The sequence below is a fragment of the Bufo bufo genome, chromosome 2 (genome assembly GCF_905171765.1).
Source record: "Bufo bufo chromosome 2, aBufBuf1.1, whole genome shotgun sequence".
Lineage (NCBI taxonomy): Eukaryota > Metazoa > Chordata > Amphibia > Anura > Bufonidae > Bufo > Bufo bufo.
In genome coordinates, this window is record NC_053390.1 from 163,170,725 (window position 1) to 163,195,137 (window position 24,413).

Here is a 24,413-nt window from a genome sequence, read left to right on the forward strand (position 1 = left end):
ACGCGATGCTGTCCTACTTTCACTCCAGCCTTCGGCTGAGCTGGGTGTTCCTTTGCCTTCTTCTTGCATTTGGGACCTTCTCCCAGGCATTTGTCCTGGGGTGCTGGCAGTCGTCACTGTGGCCTCCTTGGAGTTTCTCCCTTGTTATGAGGCTTCCTGCCTATTCCGTGCTTTTCTCCTGTTGGGTCACATGGTTCTCCCGCACCTGTATGCCCACAGGTGGCATGGTTGTTCTTCCCACCCTCGGGGACTGCTTTGGGACGTCCCATGGTGCTGTGTCCCCCAATGCCATGCACGAGAAAATTGGATTTTTTGTACTCACCGTAAAATCCTTTTCTCGTAGTAGGCATTGGGGGACACAGATCCCTCCCTATGTTGTTTTACTTCCGCTTCTCCGGGCTGGTCTCTTGATCTTTCCCGGTACGGGAGTTGTTGGTTCCTTGCTTTTCTTCTCTCTCCTACTGCTTTTGGTACAAACTGAGCTGCCTAGTGTCTGTGGAGAGGGTATAGCCCAACGGGGAGGAGCCAACACTTTTTATGTCTAGTGTCGCCTCCTAGTGGTAGTTGGACATATACCCATGGTGCTGTGTCCCCCAATGCCTACTACGAGAAAAGGATTTTACGGTGAGTACAAAAAATCCAATTTTTGGCGGTATTACTATGTATTATAGAAGTAGAGAAATTGAAACTTGGAAATTTGCAATTAAAACAAAAAATGGTAAATTTGGTATTTTTTTATAAATAAAAAAATAATTCTTTTCTCGCCCAATTCCTTGGGGGACACAGGAAACCTTGGGTATAGCTCATCTCCATAGGAGGCGTGACACTAAGTGAAAGACTGTTAAGCCCCTCCTCCAGCAGCTATACCCTCAGCCTGGAGCGAGCGACTACCAGTTTTTTGCTTAGTGTCAAGGAGGCAAGACACTCTCTGCACTGCAGAGCTGTCTTTGCTAAAGATTTTATTTTTTCTCTTTTATTATTTTCAACTTTTTTTCCTTTTTTCAACAGGGACAACAGAGTCGCATTAGACCTCTCTGTTTTCCCGGGGTTGAGCTGCGCCAGTGCCGGTTATCCGCACTGCTGCCTCCCCCACAGAAGAAAAGGAGGACCAGGGCAGCCCAGCTCCCCTGCATCCCGCCAGCACAAGGGTCGCCCACCTGCAAGCCCCTCTCCAGCTCCCTGCCACTTCGGTGCCAGTGGCTGAAGGGGCGTCCCTGCTGGATGGACAGAGGGTGAAAACGTCGATGGTGAGGTGGCTGTGCAGCCGTTCTACCCCCTCCCCCCCCCCCCCCCCCGTTAGGGCCTGATGCTGCTGTCCCCTCTGTCTGACCTTCATGTCAGTTACAAGTTACAGCTCTCTTAGCTGTGAGTCCTGCGGCTCCTTTGTGTGTGGGGCAAAAGCGGAGCGATGCTCGTGGGGGAGGGTTACAGCGCAGTTTTACCTCATGCGGCGGCCGTGGGCCGCCTTTCGTTATCAGCTGCCGATAGCAGGCACACGTGTACTGCGGCTGTGTTCAACTGTCGGCTGATATTCTGACAAGCGCACGCTCTTGTCCGGCCACTGGTGTGCGTTCGCCTCCGCTTATATGGAAGTGAACGGGGGACATTATTCTGTGGGTTTTCGGCGGCATGTAATATTTTGAATCACGCGCGCGCGCGAGAAGTCTTATCGGTGGGCGGAGCTTCGTTCCGTTCCACTGTACATGTTAGGCTTCAGTCAAGGGGCGGACGTCTTTCTTCCCGCTCCTCACTAGCCCCGCCTCCTCTTCGTGCCTGCCTGCTCTCAGGACAGATTACCTCAGGGCTCTGAGGACCGCTGCTGTTGCCGCTGCTGTTGCCGCTGCTGTGCCGTCTGCTCCCACTGTGACCTGGTAGGACTGTTGACCCCTTCCAGCACTGCAGCCCTCTGGCCTGGACGTTTTTGTATATTACTTCCAGCCAACATGTCTGACCCCTCAGTGCCTGCTGGTCCTTGGTATCATACCTGCACCGCATGTAAGGCACCCCTTCCTCAAGGGCAGCCTGACCCGCATTGCTCGGCTTGCAAAGCCCCATTACAGGGTCCGCCATCTGCCGTCTCACCCCCTGGCCTCTTGGATCCCCCTGACTGGGCTAGATCCCTTTCCCAGGCTGTGGTCAGTCTCACTAATGTTGTGGGCCGCCTTGCAGATACATTGCCCTTACCGCAGCTGGATAATTCCCCTGCTGGGCCCTCCGGGTCCGCTGCCTTAGCTGACCCGTCTGAGTCTCTCTCTCCAGGCGACACCTCCAGAGTCCGTCAACTCCAGAAGCGGTCCAGGGCGGAGCACCTATCATCCTCGGATGCTTCGGTATCACCCCCAAGGGTGCGCCCTCAGTCGGGTCCTTCCTCATTACAGGATATGCCCTCTGAAGGGGAACTAGCCGATTCTGATTGGGATATGGACTCGGCCTTGCCTTCAAAGCTGGCTTCTGCTGTGGGCCATCTTATTAACAATATCCGTGATACCTTTAAGATTCACGATGACCCTCCTAATTCTGAAAAGGCCAGTGTTTCCTTTTTTCGCCAAAAACAGGCGTCTGCGGTTTTTCCCCTCCACGCTGACTTCTCGTCGGTGGTTTCTAAGGCCTGGGCCCGTCCTGATGCCCGTTTTACCCCGCCTAAGAAGTTGGATATCTGTTATCCATTCCCGGCGGATTGCATTACAAACTGGGCGTCACCACCTAAAGTCGACCCCCCTGTGGCCCGTTTGTCCAAAAGCACGGCTATTCCCGTTGCAGATGGTTCTTCCTTACAATCCACGGAAGATCGCCGGATAGAGGCCATTACAAAGGGTATCTTTGCAGCCTCCGGTTCCGCCCTCAGGCCGGTCTTTGCCTCCGCTTGGGCTGGAAAAGCGGTTTCAGAATGGGCGTCTCAGCTGGATCAGGAGCTTGAATCCGACGTCCCTATTCAGGACCTCCGGGCTCTGGCCCAACTTATCGTTCAAGCCGGAAAATTTGTCTGTGAGGCATCCCTGGATGCGGGGGCTCTTATAGCCCGTTCATCTGCCCTGGCCGTTTCGGCTAGAAGGGAGCTTTGGTTAAAGGTTTGGACGGCGGACGCCACGTCAAAGCGGTCTCTTACTGGCCTTCCCTTCACTGGTTCTCGATTGTTCGGGGCCCGCTTGGATGAAATCATCTCTGAAGCCACGGGAGGGAAGAGTACACATCTTCCCCAATCCAGGACTAGGAGCACCACTCGAGGCCGTCCCACCTTTTCTCGCTTCAGGTCTTCCCGCAGAGCTCCCACACCTCGCACCACTTCAGGTCCATCCTCTAACCCTGTCCAAGACAGACGTAAGAAGCCTTTTTTTCGGACCCAGCCCTCCTGGCGCAAGTCACAGCCTGCTCGTCCTCCCGTGACCAAGCAGAACCCTACCTGAAGGTGCGCCCCCACCCACCCGGGTGGGGGGACGTCTCCTCCTGTTCAGGGACTTCTGGCAGACGCACGTCTCCGACGCCTGGGCTCTCGAGGTGGTGTCTTCCGGGTACAAACTCGAGTTTGCGTCCCTCCCCCCAGTTCGGTTCTTTCGCTCCCGGGTTCCTCGAGATCCCCAAAGGGCGGCCGATTTCTTTACTGCCACTCGTACCCTTCTGGACAAGGGGGTCATCGCTCCGGTTCCTATGGAGGAAAGATTCAAAGGGTTCTATTCGAACCTTTTTGTGGTCCCCAAAAAGGAAGGCTCGGTTCGTCCCATTCTGGATTTAAAACGGTTAAACCGTTTCCTTCGTCTTCAGCGGTTCCGGATGGAGTCTCTCAGGTCGGTGGTGGCCTCTCTGGAAAAAGGGGAGTTCCTGGCCTCTATCGACATCCAGGACGCCTACCTTCATATTCCAATCGCTCGGTGTCATCAGTGCTTTCTGCGCTTTGCAGTGGGGTCCGACCACTACCAGTTCGTTGCCCTCCCCTTCGGGCTGGCGACAGCCCCTCGCGTTTTCACAAAGGTCCTAGCCCCTGTCCTCGCCTTACTTCGTTCCAGGGGAGTTTTTCTTCTTCCATATTTGGACGATCTCCTTATCAAGGCACCCTCTCTGTCACTGACATCTGCCAGTGTGGACCTCTCGCTACAAACCTTACGCCGGTTCGGTTGGATTATCAATCTTCCCAAATCCGCTCTTGTTCCATCCAGGCAACTGATCTTTCTAGGGATGCTGCTGGATACAGATGCAGCGGAGGTTCGGCTTCCGTCAGAGAAGCGCCAGCTCCTTCATCGGTCGGTTCAGAGCCTTCTGAACCACCGCCGTCCTTCCTTCCGGTTCAGCATGCGGGTCTTGGGACAGATGGTATCCTGTTTCGAAGCAATCCCCTACGCGCAGTATCACTCCCGCACCTTTCAGACTGCCATTCTGTCCGCATGGGACAAGTCCCAGGAAAGTCTGGATCAGCACTTTCCCCTTCCCCCCCCAGGTTCGCTCCTCTCTACTCTGGTGGTTACGGACCCCTCTCCAAGGGAAGTCCTTCCTACCGATAACTTGGTTGGTGATTACCACCGATGCCAGTCTGCGGGGTTGGGGGGGGGGTGTTTCCTCCTCGGTCCGTACAAGGCACTTGGTCTCCATCGGAGTCCAAACTGCCGATCAACGTTCTGGAGCTGAGGGCGATTCTCCTCTCACTCCGGCATTGGACTTCGCTGCTTCAGGGTCACCCTGTTCGTGTCCAATCGGACAATGCCACGGCTGTGGCATACATAAATCATCAAGGGGGCACTCGCAGCGCGGCAGCAATGAGGGAGGTGTCTCTAATCCTTCGCTGGGCGGAAGTTCATGTTCTAGCCATTTCGGCCATTTACATCCCGGGGGTGGACAATTGGGCGGCGGATTTCCTCAGCCGGACGACGATCGACCCGGGCGAGTGGTCTCTGCACCCAGACGTCTTCGAGTCTCTTTGCCTCCGTTGGGGTCGTCCGGACGTGGATCTCATGGCCTCCAGATTCAACCACAAGCTCCCCACCTTCATGTCCAGAACCAAGGATCCGGACGCTTACGGCGCGGACGCGCTTGTCCTTCCCTGGACGGAGTTCTCTCTCCTCTACGTTTTTCCGCCCCTGCCTCTTCTTCCACGAGTCCTTCGGAAGATCGCGGCGGAGGGCACGCCTGCGATCCTAATAGCCCCGGATTGGCCTCGTCGTCCTTGGTACGCCGACCTTATGTTGCTCCTGGCAGACGCCCCCTTGCCTCTGCCTCTAAGAGAAGACCTCCTCTCTCAAGGGCCGATCTTCCACCAGCATTTAGGGTCGCTACGTTTAGCGGCGTGGCTATTGAGACCGCGGTCCTAACGCGGCGGGGGTTTTCTGCTGACGTGGTCCGTACCATGATTCGTGCGCGTAAACCGGCATCGTCCAGGATTTATTACCGAACCTGGCGGGCCTATTTGAACTTCTGCGAGACCTTAGATGTTCATCCCCTTCGGTTTTCTCTCCCCACGATTTTATCCTTCTTGCAGTCTGGTCTGGACTTGGGTTTGGGTCTCAGTACCCTAAAGGGTCAGATCTCAGCGCTTTCGATCCTTTTTCAGCGACCTCTGGCTCCGCTCGGTCCAGTTAAGACTTTTCTGCAGGGGGTTGCTCACTATGCTCCCCCGTATCGCGCTCCCGTTCCATCTTGGGATCTTAATGTTGTGCTGACGGCTCTCCAATCTTCTCCTTTCGAGCCTTTGCGCAGGGTTTCCCTTCGCTTGTTGTCTTGCAAAGTTTTTTTCCTCGTAGCCATCACGTCTCTTCGGCGTGTGTCTGAATTGGCGGCACTTTCTTGCGTAGAACCCCTCTTGGTTTTTCACCAGGACAAGGTGGTTCTCCGCCCGGTTCCGGATTTCCTTCCGAAGGTGGTGTCCGCTTTTCACCTGAATGAAGATATTATCCTTCCTTCTCTGTGCCCGTCCCCGTCTCATCCTCGGGAACGGGATCTTCACCGTCTGGATGTTGTTAGGGCTCTGAGGATCTACTTGGATGTAACTAGACCCTTTCGGCGCTCGGATTCTCTATTTGTGGTTCCGGAGGGTCCGCGCAGGGGGCTGGCGGCATCTAAAGTGGTTATTGCCCGCTTCATCAAGATGGCTATTGCTGAGGCTTACAGTGCTAAGGGCAGGGAACCGCCCTTTGGTGTTACCGCTCATTCTACCAGAGCGGTCGGGGCTTCCTGGGCTCAGCGAAATCGAGCTTCGGCTGAACAATTGTGTAAGGCGGCCACCTGGTCTTCTTTGCACACTTTCACCAAGTTCTACAAGGTGAACACTTATGCATCGGCGGATGCTGCTTTGGGCCGCCTGGTCTTGCAGGCGGCGGTGCCTTAATGCCTATGGTGCTTTAATTTACTTTGGGTTGTGGTCCCTCCCTATTTGTGGACTGCTTTTGAACGTCCCAAGGTTTCCTGTGTCCCCCAAGGAATTGGGCGAGAAAACGAGATTTTTGTATAACTTACCAGTAAAATCTCTTTCTCGCTCTTCCTTGGGGGACACAGCACCCACCCATTGTTTTGGTTGCCCTGACGGGAGTTTTGACTTGTTGGTGTTAATTTGGTTGATCCTTGCCTTTGTTTTAACTACTTGGGCACATAACTGGTAGTCGCTCGCTCCAGGCTGAGGGTATAGCTGCTGGAGGAGGGGCTTAACAGTCTTTCACTTAGTGTCACGCCTCCTATGGAGATGAGCTATACCCAAGGTTTCCTGTGTCCCCCAAGGAAGAGCGAGAAAGAGATTTTACTGGTAAGTTATACAAAAATCTCGTTTTTACTTCATTTTACCAGTGTCATGAAGTACAATATGTGACGAAAAAACTATCTCAGAATGGCCTGGATAAGTCAAAGCGTTTTAAAGTTATCAGCACTTAAAGTGACACTGGTCAGATTTGCAAAAAATGGCTAAGTCCGTAAGGTGAAATAGGGCCGAGTCCTTAAGGGGTTAAGCTTTCATTTCCAACTGTATGAAACAAACATAACCAGGTAATAGTGCTCTAACGTCTTCTCCTGGTTGATTTTCAGGCTCCTGCTGTGGATGTTGTGGCTGTTGGCTTGACTAGTGGTAAAATTGTTATACACAACATTAAGTTTGATGAAACATTAATGACTTTTCAGCAAGACTGGGGTCCGATCACTGCAATATCCTTTCGCACAGGTGAGTGTACCTGATTCTACCTCATTGGTCAATGGTAATAAAATAAAATATTTGTCACTTAGCATATGCTTCTCCTTTTTGCTTTTGCGTTTCAGATGGACATCCAATAATGGCAGCTGGAAGCCCCATTGGCCACATTGGGCTTTGGGATCTGGAAGAAAAGAAGCTGATGAGCCAGATGAGGGAGGCTCATTCAACTGCTATTGCTGGCTTAACATATGTTCATGGAGAACCCCTTCTCATAACCAATGGTGCTGACAATGCCATACGGGTAATACATATTGAGGCTGTTTAAATCCTTGAATTGTAGATGTAAGCATGTATTAAAGGGATACTCCAGGGAGTAATTTAAATACATTTTAGTTGAAAACTGGGTCGAAGTGGATTAAGATAACAAATCATGACTGCTGCTCCAGTCCCTGATCCTCTCCACTTCCTGGTCTCGTGCTCACATGCCAGAAATGACTTCCTGCTTAGCCAATCACTGACTGAGGCAGGTCACAGCTGTGATTGGCTGAGTGGGCAGTCCAAGCCATTTCCAGCACATCAAGCCTCGAACCCAGAAGTGGAAATGGAGCAGGGGACTGGTGAGGTGGAGTAATGATGGTTTGTTGTTTTTACCCACTCCGACCCCATTTTTTATTAAAATTATTCCCCAGAACAAGCCCTTTACTTATTGTATCTGTAACTATAACCACTATTCCCTCCGTAATCTACTAGTAACATCTGAAAGTTATATATATATATATATATATATATATATATATATAATATATATATATATATATATATATTTATTTATTTATTTTATTTATTTATACATACATAGGAAAAATTCCACGGCACATCCATGGCGTAAAACAAAATCTGACTTTATTCACCAGACCGCGACGTTTCGATCTTTCTCAAGCAGTGACAAACATACTAGTGCACTGTGCATATTTATACACCTTAACATAGTTAATCAATCAAGTGCTAATTTAAAGCAATCAAAGGGATATCATAATATAATCCTCAAAATACATCAAATCCAAGTGTATATTGTGAATATAACATACAACATATATACTTTCGATATTCATATTCAATGAAAACAATCATAAGTGCCTTAAATCAATGTATGGTCATCATAATTATAACTTCACACATCTGAGGATGACCTCATAATTATATCAATAGTGCAGGTGTACCTTAAAAACAAATCCAACGAGGAAGGTCCTAGAGCGAGCGTGGAAGGGGATCCGCATGGAGTTCGGCGTGCCGGTCATTCAACTGCGCATGTCGCAGGACCTTTTGAAACTATCGGATCACCTGATCAAGTATCCGCTCACGTGACCGCTGTTGCTATGTTTCATACCAGCATCTATGGAATCAGACATCATGCGTTCCATGGTGGAGCACAAACGTCAGCACAAGTCGTCGCGCAAGTGAATCAAAATGGCGTGCGTTCCAAAGAGCATGTGGAACACAAACCTCACCATAGAAACATGGCGTATATTTACATGGGGGAGCCCACTCAAGCGTACATATTGGACCCGCAGTAGTGGGTACACAGCATTACGTGCGGCCATCCAGTAGCGCAGGCAGCACCCAGTGGAGGTGACCACTCAGAGTATGGTAGATGAACAAGGTGTCATAATACATTGAGTGTACATGGTAAGGTAACCTTCGTACACCCAATGTATAGTTCTATAGAACGACTTGTGCTGACGTTTGCGCTCCACCATGGAACGCATGACGTCTGATTCCATAGACGCTGGTATGATGAACATAGCAACAGCGGTCACGTGAGCGGATACTTGATCACGTGATCCGATAGTTTCAAAAGGTCCTGCGACATGCGCAGTTGAATGACCGGCACGCCGAACTCCATGCGGATCCCCTTTCACGCTCGCTCTAGGACCTTCCTCGTTGGATTTGTTTTTAAGGTACACCTGCACTATTGATATAATTATGAGGTCATCCTCAGATGTGTGAAGTTATAATTATGATGACCATACATTTATTTAAAGGCACTTATGATTGTTTTCATTGAATATGAATATCGAAAGTATATATGTTGTATGTTATATTCACAATATACACTTGGATTTGATGTATTTTGAGGATTATATTATGATATCCCTTTTGATTGCTTTAAATTAGCACTTGATTGATTAACTATGTTAAGGTGTATAAATATGCACAGTGCACTAGTATGTTTGTCACTGCTTGAGAAAGATCCCAGGAGGTGGATCGAAACGTCGCGGTCTGGTGAATAAAGTCAGATTTTATTTTACGCCTTGGATGAGCCGTGGAATTTTTCCTGCTAACTATTTGAAGGGGGATCGCCTTCACAGCCGCTGGCACTCCGCCTACACTTATATACAGCAGTGCTGCTCCAATTCTTTATATATATATATATATATATATATATATATATATATATATATACACATACATACATACATACATACATACATACATACATACATACATACATACACATATATATATATATACACACACACACACACACATACACATACACATACACATACACATACACACACACACACACACACACACACACACACACACACATACACACAGTATTTATAAACCCTTACTTACCTTTTAGTATTAAAAATTCCTTTTCTTCAACCCACAGTGGAGTTGAATTTGGTGTGTGTCCACCTATAACGTTAAAGGACATCTGTCAGCAGATTTGTACCTATGACACTGGCTGACCTGTTACATGTGCACTTGGCAGCTGAAGGCATCTGTGTTGGTCCCATGTTCATATGTGTCCACATTGCTGAGAAAAATTATGGTTTAATATATGCAAATGAGCCTCTGGGAGCAACGGGGGCATTACCTCTACTCTTAGAGGCTCTGCTTTCTCTGCAGCAGTCACTCCCTCTACACTTTGTTTGACGGCACTGGTGTGGTGATGTTTTCCCTGCTGGCCCTGTCAAAGTGTAGAGGGAGCAGCGGTTGCAGAGAGAGATGTGTCTCTATATGAGTAATGGCAACGCCCCTGTTGTTCCTAAAGACTAATTTGCATATATGAAAACATAATTTTCTCAGTAATGTGGACACATATGAACATGGAACCAACACAGATGTCTTCAGCTGCCAAGTGCACATGTAACAGGTCAGCCAGTTTCATAGGTACAAATCTGCTGAAAGATGCCCTTCTAAAGGGGTTGTCCGGTCTTGTAGCCGACAACTCCTATCGTCTGGACCCGTGCTGCTGAGCTGCAGTCCTGCGACCACTGGGTACTGTGACCTCTGTGGCCAATCGCAAACCTTACATTGGCTTCAATGGTGCCTCAATACTACTGGAAGCTGCCAGCAACAGAGCAGGAGAGTATGTTTTATGTTCAGGGGCTCGGGTACGAACAACGGACACTACTCTCTACTGAGGTCAATAAAAGAGACAGCTGAACAATTGTGTTTTGCCAGTTTTCCCTGTTTTGACCTATTTGAAGCTGGCACCTTGACTACAAAAGCAATAATTTCTCCCCTGTTCTGCTTATACGCAGGGATCCAATCTGTCAAAAATGTTGGCACATCTTGTCTATACAGAATGAGGGTCTTTAGTTATCTTACCTCTTTAAAGACTAATATGAGAACCTCCTGTGGTTGCTGAATGTAATGTAAACTTCACACAACTTTCCACTTACCAGGTATGGATGTTTGATGGCCCTGGAGGCCAAGGCCGTTTGCTTAGGTTCCGCCTTGGTCACAGTGCTCCACCCACTTTCATTCGCCACCATGGACAGGATGGACAACATATCCTTAGTGCAGGTAAGCCATGATTTATTTTTTTTATTGTTTTCTTGTACTGGGTTATTGGTTTTATTTAAAGGAATTGTCAGGGAGTTCAAGAAATTAAATTGACTCCATAAAATAAAAAATTACTACTCGCCTGTTAAACCCCTTAACCCCTTTGGGACACAGCCTTATTTCATCTTAAGGACCAGGCCATTTAGCCAGGGTGCCTGCTCAATGATTTGAGCAGGCACCTTGTTCCGATCACCGCCCGCCGGGCGGCGGTGATCGGAAATACACATGACGTACCGGTACGTCATGTCTCCTGAAGAGGTTAATGACTATGCTTTTTTACCACTCTGCATTTTTTGCAGCCTTAACTTTTTTATATTTTTCATTGACATGGCTGTCTAAGGCCTTATTTTATGCATCAGAAACTAGAGGCGATAAAAAACTAAACTAACCATCAGCCCGATTAACCAACAGCACTTTGCCCATGTTGTTTTTTTTAATCTGTTTTGGGGGCTGGGTGGTCTCTGTAAATGTGCGCCACATAGGAACCTACTGGGGTGCTGGCGTGCTCCCTCTGCTGATAGTCCCAGCACTGTGGCCTTTTTAAACTGCATATTTCTGGCGTGCAGTGTCTCTTACAAGTGCGGCCCGTCATTGCTGCCGCCTCTGGGAATGAGAAGCGCACTTTAGCGCCAGGGTAAGAAGCCAAGCACTGCAAATGTGGAGTCATTAGACACTTACCACCACACCAAGCTTCTTCCAATGCTCTGGTCTGGAGGTGGAGGGGAGATGCAAACAACTGGTAGGAATCCTGCTAGCCCCAGCCCAATATACAGCCTTCCCTGCCTGAGATATATGTGTGGGCCAGATCAATTCATACTGAAGCATATGTACAACAAGTACACAGGAGTATCCCCAATAGAGAAAAAATTTTAAAAGCACAGAACTTAAAATATGATCAAATCATTGGTGTTGTATATAACCCCTTGCTAAGCCACGCCAGAGTCATGCCACGAGCCACACCCCCAAATAATCGTTCAGTAATCAAAACAAGGTTACATGTTCAATTGTGATTTTCATGTCATAATTGCCCAGCCTTATTAGAAACTATTTTTTGGCATATAAATTAATGTAATTTAGATTTTTTTTATTTATTTTTAGTTTTTTGCTGCAGAAATATAGAAGAGAAGGAATTTTCCCTTTTTCTTTTAATGCCATTCATGTCTCACACTAAATACCTGAAGAATACAATTTATAAGGTTAATTATGGTTGCCTGGATACCTAATGTGTCGTTTTATTTTTTACTTTTCTAATTGCGAACAATAATTGGGATACCCAGTGACCTGGTCGTAGGGGGAGTCGCCTTTAAACCTGTTGTGGTATGGACCATGGCAATCAAAGGGTTAACATCCAGGGTCAAAGCTTCCTCCAGCTCCAACTGTGAAACAGGATTCTGTGCTGAGAACCTCAACTGTGACAAAAGACGTCGCTGCAGGCTGAGGTCCTCCAGCTTCCCTGTCAGGCTTTGCTAATGTCTCTGCAATGGTAATGTTCCATAACGGGTTGCGTGCTGCAGCCTAAGACCCGTGGTCTCAGCGGTGATGCTAGCATGTGCAGTACCAGTGATTGGGTTTATTGGGCAGATGGATGGATGACACTTCATCGCTCCAAGAAAATAACAAAGATTGTTGGAATGACAGGAAGGCGATTAATGTTGTGTGTTTTTTTTTTTTTTTTACTATTATTTTTATCTCTCCTGCAGCTAACTAGATTGATGACGTTTTATCCATTTTAACATTTTCACATTGAGGATAAAGTACACAAATGAGAATTATTTTTTCTACTTTCTGCAGGACAAGATGGAGCCATGCATTCATTCTCCACAGTTCATGACAGATACAGTAAAAGCCTTGGTCATGGTAAGTTACAAAAAAAACCTAAAAAACTGTAAAACGTATTGAAACTGCAGCTGCTTGGCGTGGAATCGCAGGGTTTCAGACACTGCCAAAGTGGTGAGAGAAACCCCTTTAACCAAATATTTGTAAGATAAAACCCATTTCTACTCACCCGTGTGATGTTGGAATGCATTCTTATGTTGATAGGATCAGTAGATAAAGCCAAAGCAAGGAAAGTTGGACTTCGCTGCAAATCCCTAAGACTGCCTCCTGTCGTATCATTTGCATCTGGTATGTGTTATTTTGATTTTAGCATTCTTGTTAACTTTCTTAACTTTTAAAGGAGTATTGACTTCTAATGATTGGCAACTACCATGTGAAATGGTTTAGTGCAGTGATCGGGGCAAATATTTAATTGTCTATGAAAATCTGAAAACCACAACAAAAAAACATAAAACTAGATTCCCAGTTTCTAAGTAAGACTACTTTCACAATTCACACTGGCGTTTCTGGGTCTGCTTGTGAGATCCGTTTCAGGGCTCTCACAAGCGGCCCAAAACAGATCAGTTCAGCCCCAATGCATTCTGAATGGATAAGTTTGGCTCCGTTGGGCCTGGAGGCGGACACCAATACGCAGCTTGCAGCATTTTGATGTCCGCCTGACTATACGGAGCCAAACTGATCCGTCCTGACTTACAATGTAAGTCAATGGGGACGGATCAGTTTTCACTGACACAATATGGTGCAATTGAAAACGGATCCGTCCCCGATTGACTTTCAATGTAAGTCAGGACGGATCCGTTTTGACAGACTCTTTTATGAAAGAATAATGCAAACGGATCCGTTCTGAACGGATACAAGCGTTTGCATTATCAGTGCGGATCCGTCTGTGCAGATACAAGACGAAACCGCACCGAACGCAGGTGTGAAAGTAGTCTAATACTGTGCTAGATTTAATAGAGGAGTTTAAACCTATCACCTCTCCTGACATGTCAATATTAGTAATGACTTGCATTCCCCATGCTTTTATTCTTATGACTGTATGTTGTGCCATTCCTATATTATTCCTTCTAGAAGTTTACAAATTGCCAGCAGTCTGCAGTAGATTTTATCTGTAGCTGGTGGTCTATCAGTGCTGTTGGTGTCAGACTGTGCAGGGACTCGCCCCCCAACTGTAACACCCATCTGTACCTTTACTGCAAGCTGCTAACAATTCATTCACAATGTCTAGTATAAATAATAAAGGAATGGCAAAACATAGTCATAAGAGTAGATGCTCCAGAATTGTTGTTTCATGGGGATGCAAGTAGTTACTAAAACAGACATGTCAGCAGAGGTGACAAGTTCTCTTTAAAAGTAAAGATTGACTAGCATATAAAGGTGAAATGTGTATCACTCTCCGACCTTTGGGACCTCCTCCAATCCTTAGAATGAGGGAGCTGCAGCAATGGTTTAGCACGTTGTCCCGCTCCTTGCCACCAGCTGCACTGGGAACTGCAGCATGTCTCCATCACTAAACCACAATTCTCAGGCTACAGGGGACTGCAGCATGTCTCCGCCACTAAACCACAATTCTCAGGCTATAGGGGACTGCAGCATGTCTCCGCCACTAAACCACAATTCTCAGGCTATAGGGGACTGCAGCATGTCTCCGCCACTAAACCACAATTCTCAGGATATAGGGGACTGCAGCATGTCTCCGCCACTAAACCACAATTCTCAGGATATAGGGGACTGCAGCATGTCTCCGCCACTAAACCACAATTCTCAGGCTACAGGGGACTGCAGCATGTCTCCGCCACTAAACCACAATTCTCAGGCTATAGGGGACTGCAGCATGTCTCCGCCACTAAACCACAATTCTCAGGCTACAGGGGACTGCAGCATGTCTCCGCCACTAAACCACAATTCTCAGGCTATAGGGGACTGCAGCATGTCTCCGCCACTAAACCACAATTCTCAGGCTATAGGGGACTGCAGCATGTCTCCGCCACTAAACCACAATTCTCAGGATATAGGGGACTGCAGCATGTCTCCGCCACTAAACCACAATTCTCAGGATATAGGGGACTACAGCATGGCTCCATCACTAAACCACAATCCTCAGGATATAGGTGACTGCAGCATGTCTCCATCACTAAACCACAATTCTCAGGATATAGGGGACTGCAGCATGGCTCCATCACTAAACCACAATTCTCAGGATATAGGGGACTGCAGCATGTCTCCGCCACTAAACCACAATTCTCAGGATATAGGGGACTACAGCATGGCTCCATCACTAAACCACAATCCTCAGGATATAGGGGACTGCAGCATGTCTCCGCCACTAAACCACAATTCTCAGGATATAGGGGACTGCAGCATGTCTCCGCCACTAAACCACAATTCTCAGGATATAGGGGACTACAGCATGGCTCCATCACTAAACCACAATCCTCAGGATATAGGTGACTGCAGCATGTCTCCATCACTAAACCACAATTCTCAGGATATAGGGGACTGCAGCATGTCTCCATCACTAAACCACAATTCTCAGGATATAGGGGACTGCAGCATGTCTCCGCCACTAAACCACAATTCTCAGGATATAGGGGACTACAGCATGGCTCCATCACTAAACCACAATTCTCAGGATATAGGGGACTGCAGCATGTCTCCGCCACTAAACCACAATTCTCAGGATATAGGGGACTACAGCATGGCTCCATCACTAAACCACAATCCTCAGGATATAGGGGACTGCAGCATGGCTCCATCACTAAACCACAATTCTCAGGATATAGGGGACTACAGCATGGCTCCATCACTAAACCACAATTCTCAGGATATAGGGGACTGCAGCATGGCTCCATCACTAAACCACAATTCTCAGGCTATAGGGGACTGCAGCATGTCTCCGCCACTAAACCACAATTCTCAGGCTATAGGGGACTGCAGCATGTCTCCGCCACTAAACCACAATTCTCAGGATATAGGGGACTGCAGCATGTCTCCGCCACTAAACCACAATTCTTAGGATATAGGGGACTGCAGCATGTCTCCGCCACTAAACCACAATTCTCAGGCTACAGGGGACTGCAGCATGTCTCCGCCACTAAACCACAATTCTCAGGCTATAGGGGACTGCAGCATGTCTCCGCCACTAAACCACAATTCTCAGGATATAGGGGACTGCAGCATGGCTCCATTCACTAAACCACAATTCTCAGGATATAGGGGACTGCAGCATGGCTCCATTCACTAAACCACAATTCTCAGGATATAGGGGACTGCAGAGGATAAACATCCTCAAAATCATGTCCTAATGTTGAGTATACAAAGTCAAACGTGCTATAATGGTAAAGGTGTGCAAGTTCCTCATTATTAGAATGGGGCTCTATTTGCTTACATAAATTGTGTCCTGTACGTGGATTTTCATGGATGTGCTTACGCTTCTTGTGTCCTTTATAGAAACTGCACGGCAGAGCGACTGGGATGGGATTATTGCATGTCACCAACAGAAGTTATTCTGCACTACATGGAACTTTGTTAGATCTACTATGGGGACCCACAAACTAAAGCCCCCAAATCTATTGAAAAATAAAAACAAAGTTATACACGCCACAGTAAGTAATGCAGATTGCTCTAATAAGATTTTCAATAGGACAATTATTTCAGGATCCACTTATTAGCCTGTCACACTGATCTCTTTAGAAACATGTAAGGGAATTAGCTAATCTCAGATATAGGTGGAAAACAGCTAGGGTATGCCACCAATGTCGGATACGTGTGTGCCTTAGAACGGGACCCCTGAAGTGAACAGAGAATAGCCGCGCATGTGCGGCCGGCCTTCATTAATTTCTATGGTAGTTCAGAAAATAGTGGAGCGCTGGCTCGGCTATTTACAGCAGTTCCATAGAGGTGAATAGAGTTGGTGGCAGTGCTTGTGAGGTGCGCTTTCCATTCATTTCTGTGGGACCTCTGAAAATAGTGAATGGAGAGGAGAGCTAGGTGAGAGTCACACCTCTGGGACCAGCACCTATCTGACCTTGGGGACATATACTGGCGATATGCCACCAATGTCTGCGGTGAGACACCCCCTTAATGAAATATGCAATGTTAGTTTGGTAAAACTGTTAGACCTGAGAAGTGATCAAATTCTGGAATGTGTAAAGCTAATTTCTTGTATACTGCTCTATCTAAGATCCTGTTTTGAGTGGAGCAAGTGAAATAAATGTGATGGAAAGAGACGTTTTTTTGGCAAATATATTAGGCGATTTACATGGACCGTTGATTGGGCCACATAAATCCCTTTTAAGAAAATGCTTTCTGAGACTTTCCACATCACACACTCTTCTATTCCTTTGCCTGCTTTGATCCCCCTTGTGCTGGAGTGAGATGCGTCACTTCCATTTCCCACCACCAATTGCTTTTCTTCACTTGTGAATTGAAGCTTCAGCTAGTCATCGTTTGACTTTGTTTTTCTAATAGTTTTTTTTTTGCAGGCTGTAGAAATCACAAGCTGTGGTAACTTTGTAGTGATTGGGCTGTCAGCTGGAAATGTGGACCTATATAACATCCAGTCTGGTATTCACAGAGGATGTTACGGGAAAGAAAGAGGCAAGTGCTCCCTTATGTTTGTGAAGTTTATTAATTGAACAGCAGCATATAGACCATGTATTCACCAAATGCAGGATTTCAGCTCTGTGCTGTACAAGAGTTTACCTGTAGCCATCAAAAAGAGATGATCGCCAGGTGTGTATGGCTTTAAATCCTAGATTCGCACTGCTAGCCTATTTCAGATTAGATTTAACCTGTTTGCTACCAGCGCCGTAGTGCAGCGGTTGTCGTCGCCGGTGGGTCTTCGCTGTTTCAAACAGCAGAGACGCGCGGCTAATGACCTCGACTGGCAATAATGCCGATCGTGGTCATTAAAGCCTTTAGATGCTGTGATCAAGTGAGGAAAAAAGGGTCAAAATGGCCAATTTGTATCGCTTCTCTTACCCAAAAAATCTAATAAAATGTGATCAAAAAGTCACACACGCCAAAATGGTATCAATAAAAACTACAGATTGACCATGTCCTATTTTCCTTCTGCAGTGTGTATATCCTTCACTTAGCTGCTGGGGCTTCTGAATCGGACATCAGAGCTGTTCTTCTGTTTTTGACAGCTCTCCTTTTCTACTCTGTATTCTCCCCCTCCTTTTTCTCAAAGTTGGCTATAGCAGCAGGTTCGAGGTGGTATGTGACAGATCAGAGTGTGGAGGGAAGCACACAAGGCTGTGTACAAGTTCAGAGAGAAAGCATAGCAACGGCAAACATTGCAGGGAGAAGAATCAAATACGTACTTCTCAGCATCCGAGAAAATTTGGGTGTCCTGTTATTGGGTTTAGAAAATAAAAGATTAAAGAAAATTCCCCGTAATGGGCAGATTCTATTACGGGGCCATGTTTGCTGCATGTGGATCAGTGAAGGCTAAAATGACAGAATGCAGATCAGAATTTCTGTGTGCCTTAGGCTACATGCACACGAACGTTGTTTGTATCCGTGTCCGTTCAGTTGTTTTTTTTGCGGCTAGGATGCGGACCCATTCATTTCAATGGGTCCACATGTGGATAGCACATGTGTGCTGTCCGCATCAGTATGTCCGTTCCCTAGCCCCGCAAAAAAATAGAACATGTCCTATTCTTGTCCATTTTAGGCAGTTACAATAGATCCGCTTTTTTTTGCGGACCGCAAAACACATACGGTCGTGTGCATGTAGCCTTACTCGGACGTCAGTGAATCATGACTTCTGCTGTCTATGTTCTCAACGGATCACACTAGGGTTGTTGCGGGTATCGAAATTTCGATACCCAATCGATACTTTTGTCCCGGTATCGATACGATACCGGGATTTCCGTTTTTTCGATACTGGGCTGCGCTTCTGCGCAGTCTAGTATCTCTGAACATGAGCGCGCTGCTATCGGCGCGCTCATGTTCTCTCTCAGCAGCACGGGGAGAAGGAAGCTGTCCTCCCTCCCCCTGTGCTGCTGCCGCTGCCACCAATGAGAAGAGAGGGGCGGAGGAGGGGCGGCAATGAGAAGAGAGGGGCGGAGGAGGGGCGGGCGCACTGCGCCACCAATGATAGGATTACTATCGGAGCGATGGGAGGAGACATCAGCTTCACTAGTGGGCGTTCCTTTTCCCTGCGCTGCGATTGGACAGCGCTACAGCCAGGGAGAAGGAACGCCCACTAGTGAAGCTGATGTCTCCTCCCATCGCTCCGATAGTAATCAGCAGCATGTGGAGCAGGAGAGGAGACAGTAATGGGGCACTGCGGGCGAACGGAGCGGCGCCCAGGACTAAATGGTGAGTGCTGAGACATCGCTGGGCGCCGCTCTGTGTGGCCTAATAGTGAAAGTCTGGACTCATATACAGTAGTCAGTCTTTAACACATACAGGAGGCGGGTGCCGGCAGCAGAATCGCATTGCCGGCACCCTGCCCCTGACAGGGAGCTGCGATCAGCGGCAGTTAACTGCCGCTGATCTGCTAGTACCCGCCTCCTGTATAAAGGGGTAAAATCATTGGTGGTGCAGTGTGCCCCCCCCCTCAATCCCCCCATCCCATTAAAATCATTGGTGGCACAGTGCGCCGGCCCCTCTCAACCCTCCAGTATTAAAATCATTGGTGGCAGTGGCCACAGGGACCTCTCCACTCCCCCTCATTGGTGGTGCAGTGGCAGCTTCTGATCGGAGCCCCAGCTGTGTAAGCCTGGGGCTCCGATCGGTTACCATGGCAGCCAGGACACTACAGAAGCCCTGGTTGCCATGGTAACATCCCTGATGCTGTGTGCACAAAGCACAGAGCAGCAGGGACAGTGTGGAGTCCTATTCACCCTGATAGAGATCTATCAGGGTGAATAGGAAAAGGGATGAAAGATCCCAGGTTCTAGCCCCTAAGGGGGGAAATAGTTATTAAATAAAAAGTGAAAAAAAAAAAAACACTAAAATATGAAGTATAAATCACCCCCCTTTTCCCAATTTCACATATAAAATATATAAATAAACATATTACATCGCCACGTCAGAAAAGTCCAAACTATTAAAATATTAAAAAAAAATCTAGGTGGTGAATGCCGGAACAGAAAAAATAAAATAAAAACTGCGCGATTCGCCATTTTTAAAAATGAGGAATGCACGTGGCTTTTTTTGTTTATTTTTTTCGCGTGGTATCGAATGGTATCGAGTATCGCAATACTTTTTCATGGTATCGAAACCGAATCAAAAATTTGGTATCGCAACAACTCTAGATCACACACGTACTCATTGATTTTAATTTGTGCATTCACACATCCGTGATTTACCTCCGTTCCAGGGTTACACCACGGAAGCATGCCCTATTTACAGTGCCTTGAAAAAGTAATTATATCCCTTGAACCTTTCCAAATTTTTTTGCGTTATACCCACAAACTTAAATATTTTACTGGGATTGTATATAATAGACCGACACAAAGTAGCAAGTGTGTGTGAAGTGAAGAAAATGATGCATGGTTTTTTGAATTTTTAATAAATTAAAATCTGGAAAGTGTGGTGTGCATTTGTATTCAGTTCCCCCTAAGTTAATGCTTACAGCTGCAGGTCTTTTAAGTTATATCTCTACCAGCTTTGCACATTTACAGATCCATCATGCCTATTATAGTCTATGGGTTCGTGTAAAAACATGGTCACAACTCAGGTGGTATCCGTGTTTTATTGTCTGTTGCTAGGCGCTGTTCTTGAAATTTTCATCTGAGCAGTGTCTGTGAAATACAGATGACACACGGAGGGCAAAAAAAAGACACACGCGCAACACAGACATGTCAGTCAGTAATTGTGAGCCCAAACCAGGAGTGGAGCCTGCGCAGAGATGAAGTAGAAAGGAAAGATTTGCACCTGTGCTGTGTTTTTGACCCGCACCTGGTTTTGGCTCCTGCTTAAAAGAGGCCATAGGCCCCTTGAAGATGATCGTTTGTGACGCGAGTCTGCAGCGCAGCTCCCGGCCTGACCTCCCACCACTGTTGGGGTCACATAGCATTATATTGATTTCATCATGCTATGTAACCCTTACAGTTCTGGAATGTATTGGCAGCATTAGGTCAGTGTCATCTAATACATTCCAGAACTGTAAGGGTTACATAACATCATAAATAGTGTTGAGCGAACTTTTGTTTTAAGTTCGGCGTCTAAAGTTCGGCTTCCGGTTAGCGAAGAATCCCGATATGGTTTCCGAATTCCGTTGGGGTCCGTGGAAGCGGAATCAATAATGGCCGATTATTGATTCTGCTACCACGGACCACAACGGAATTCGGAATCCATATCGGGATCCTCCGCTAACCGGAAGCCGAACTTTAGACGCCGAACTTAAAACAGAAGTTCACTCAACACTAATCATAAATCAATATAATGCTATGTGACCCCCACCAGTGCTGGGAGGTCAGGCCGGGAGCTGCACTGCAGACTCACAAACGCTCGTCTGCAAATGTGGTTCTATAACAGAATAATACTGTACTTAATTAGCACAATTACATCTTTATCTCAGGTTATAAGAAATGTATTACGGGTCTGTTTTACAGCTCATGATGGCGCCATTAGGGGAGTAGTAGTTGATGGTTTAAACCAGATGACAATCACAGCGGGAAGTGACAAACTCATAAAATTTTGGAAGTTTAAGTCCAAACAGTTGATGCACACAGTAGATATCACAGTCTCTCCTACATCCATCATGCTCCATAGAGAGAGGTAAGATGTTTCTTCTGAATATTATTATTATTCACGTCCATGTGTTCAGAATTAGGTTACTTTCACATCAGCATTTTTGCTGGATCCGGCGTGGATTAGCAAAAACGCTTCCGGTTGTATTATCTCTGAAATGACCAAGACACAAAAGAAAACTGATCCATCGACTTAAGCCTCATTCACACGTCAGTGTTTTGGTCAGTGATTTCCATCAGTGACTGTGGGCCAAAACCTGGAGCCTCCACAGACATAAGGTATAAGGGGAAGATCTGCACATGTTCTGTGTTTAGAGCCGCACCTGGTTTGGGCTGAAAATCACTGACCGAACACTGCCGTGTGAATGAGACATTACATTGTGTTATACACCAGGTCCATCTTGTGTCTGGAATGGGAACGCAACCAAAACGGAACACAATGCATTCTGGTGCGTTCTGTTAAGTTATGTCCCCATTGACAATAAATGGGAACAAAACTGAAGCATTTTTCTCTGGTTTTGAGATCCTCTGCCAGATCTCAATAGCGGAAAGGAAAACGCAGATGTGAAAGTAGCCTTAGATTGTGGCTCTTATTTTTTGTCCGCGCTTGAACTTCATCAGTAAGGAACAGTTCACACACGGCAACACTTCCACAAGACGATTTTATCTCGATTCAAAACAATTCCAGCTCCTCGGTCTCAATATCCACCAGCAATCACAGCTCTTTTATCCTTTAAAAGGAACATGACAGTGCAATACCCACGGGTTATTGAAACACTACATATTTTATTTTACTTACAAGATCGACACGTTCACATCACATATAAAATCAATTTGCCCGACCTGGGTTTTGCTGTCCGCTTCTTCTGGGGCGTTCCTCTCTTCTCCAATTGACAACTAAAACAACCTCTAATCTCTGGTCACACGTGGTAAGTCTCTGTGTTATTTCCGTTAGATCAACTTCCAAATTGTATCAAAGGAATATCATGCATTGGTGGCTCACCACTTAGCATGCGTTGAACAGAGGTGCTCTGTTCCTGGATGGTGTTCAGACATGCATCACAGTGCCTATTTCTTTGGCCATATACATAGTATTTAAAAAGAAAAATGTAAAAAAATTTGGAAGTTGATCTAACGGAAACAACACAGAGACTTACCACGTGTGACCAGAGATTAGAGGTTGTTTTAGTTGTGTCAATTGGAGAGGAGAGGAACGCCCCAGAAGAAGCGGACAACGAAACCCGGGTCGGGCAAATTGATTTTATATGTGATGTGAACAAGTGTCGATCTTGTAAGTAAAATAAAATACGTAGTGTTTCAATAACCCGTGAGTATTGCACTATGTCGTGTTCTTTTTAAAGGATAAGGCCTCTTTCACACGGGCGTTGCGGGAAAATGTGCAGGCGCGTTGCGGGAACACCCACGATTTTTCCGCGCGAGTGCAAAACATTGTAATGCGTTTTGCACTCGCGTGAGAAAAATCACGCATGTTTGGTACCCAAACCCGAACTTCTTCACAGAAGTTCAGGTTTGGGTTAGGTGTTGTGTAGATGTTATTATTTTCCCTTATAACATGGTTATACGGGAAAATAATAGCATTCTGAATACAGAATGCTTAGTAGGTGATCAATTTGAGGGTTAAAAAAAAATAAAAAAAATAACTCACCTTCTCCTCTTGTTCGCGTAGTTCCCGGTCTCTTCTTTAATGATGAGCTGTGGGCTAAAGGACCTTTGGTGATGTCAGATCACATGGTCCATCACCCTGGTGATGGACCATGTGATTGGAGCATGTGATCTGACATCACCACAGGTCCTAGCCGGTAGTTCATCATTAAAGAAGAGACCGGGAACTACGCGAACAGGAGGAGAAGGTGAGTTAATTTTTTATTTATTTTTTAACCCCTCCAGCGCTATTGTACTATGCATTCTGTATTCAGAATGCTATTATTTTCCCTTATAACCATGTTATAAGGGAAAATAATACAGTCAATAGACTGTCACCTAGCAACCATGCGTGAAAATCGCACCGCATCCGCACTTGCTTGCTGTTGCTTGCGATTTTCACGCACCCCCCTTTCACTTCTATGGGGCCTGCGTTGCGTGAAAAATGCTGAATATAGAGCATGCTGCGATTTTCACGCAACGCACAAGTGATGCGTGAAAATCACCGCTCATGTGAACAGCCCCATAGAAAAGAAGGGGTCGGTATTCAGTGCGGGTGCAATGCGTTCACCGCGCAGAATACTCGCCCGTGTGAAAGGGGCCTAAAAGAGCTGTGATTGCTGGTGGATATTGAGACCGAGGAGCTGGAATTGTTTTGAATCGAGATACAATCGTCTCGTGGAAGTGTTGCTGTGTGTGACCTGGTCCTTACTAATGAAGTTCAAGCGCGGACCCTGAATTGCAGTTTATTTTGGTTAAAAAAGAAGAGACCTACTCCTGTTTGGGACTTCTGCTGATTGTGCCGCTTGGAAGACCACACAAAATATATTTTTGTTGGCTCTTATTTTGTATTGGGCCTTGTGCACACAGCAAGACTGTGAAGGGCGACTAATTCATCCTCATCTCATTGGTATTTTAACATTTTGTGGTAATGGCGAGACTTTTGTGCATGAAGGAAGTAAATTCATATCCATCATAGTCCAATAAAATTTTGTACAGTAAACATGCTAATTGAATGCTGTATAATGAAGAATTGCAACTATATTTGTGTTTCATAATGTCTAACATTGAATAAATCCTATTTATGACAGCGGTATGTTGGCAGTCGCCCTGGATGACTTCACCATTAAGGTTTTTGATATTGAAACTTGCAAACTGGTGAGGCGGTTCCCAGGACACAATGGAAAGATAAATGACATGGTGAGGACGGTCACTTCATTCTTATCTACCGTACAAAAAGCAAA

At 46.5% G+C, this 24,413-nt stretch overlaps 1 protein-coding gene across 2 annotated transcripts in view; it reads left to right on the plus strand.

Moving 5' to 3' along the window:
• WDR36 (WD repeat domain 36) overlaps positions 1-24,413 on the plus strand; it is a 59,049-nt gene that overhangs the window by 20,612 nt on the left and 14,024 nt on the right. For both annotated transcript variants that reach the window (XM_040421614.1, XM_040421615.1), the window contains exons 7-15: positions 6,997-7,129; positions 7,225-7,400; positions 10,801-10,921; positions 12,752-12,817; positions 13,001-13,084; positions 16,247-16,401; positions 17,281-17,395; positions 21,370-21,535; positions 24,261-24,369. In XM_040421614.1, coding sequence (XP_040277548.1) covers positions 6,997-7,129; positions 7,225-7,400; positions 10,801-10,921; positions 12,752-12,817; positions 13,001-13,084; positions 16,247-16,401; positions 17,281-17,395; positions 21,370-21,535; positions 24,261-24,369 — 1,125 coding nt within the window. The remainder of the gene's footprint in view (positions 1-6,996; positions 7,130-7,224; positions 7,401-10,800; positions 10,922-12,751; positions 12,818-13,000; positions 13,085-16,246; positions 16,402-17,280; positions 17,396-21,369; positions 21,536-24,260; positions 24,370-24,413) is intronic.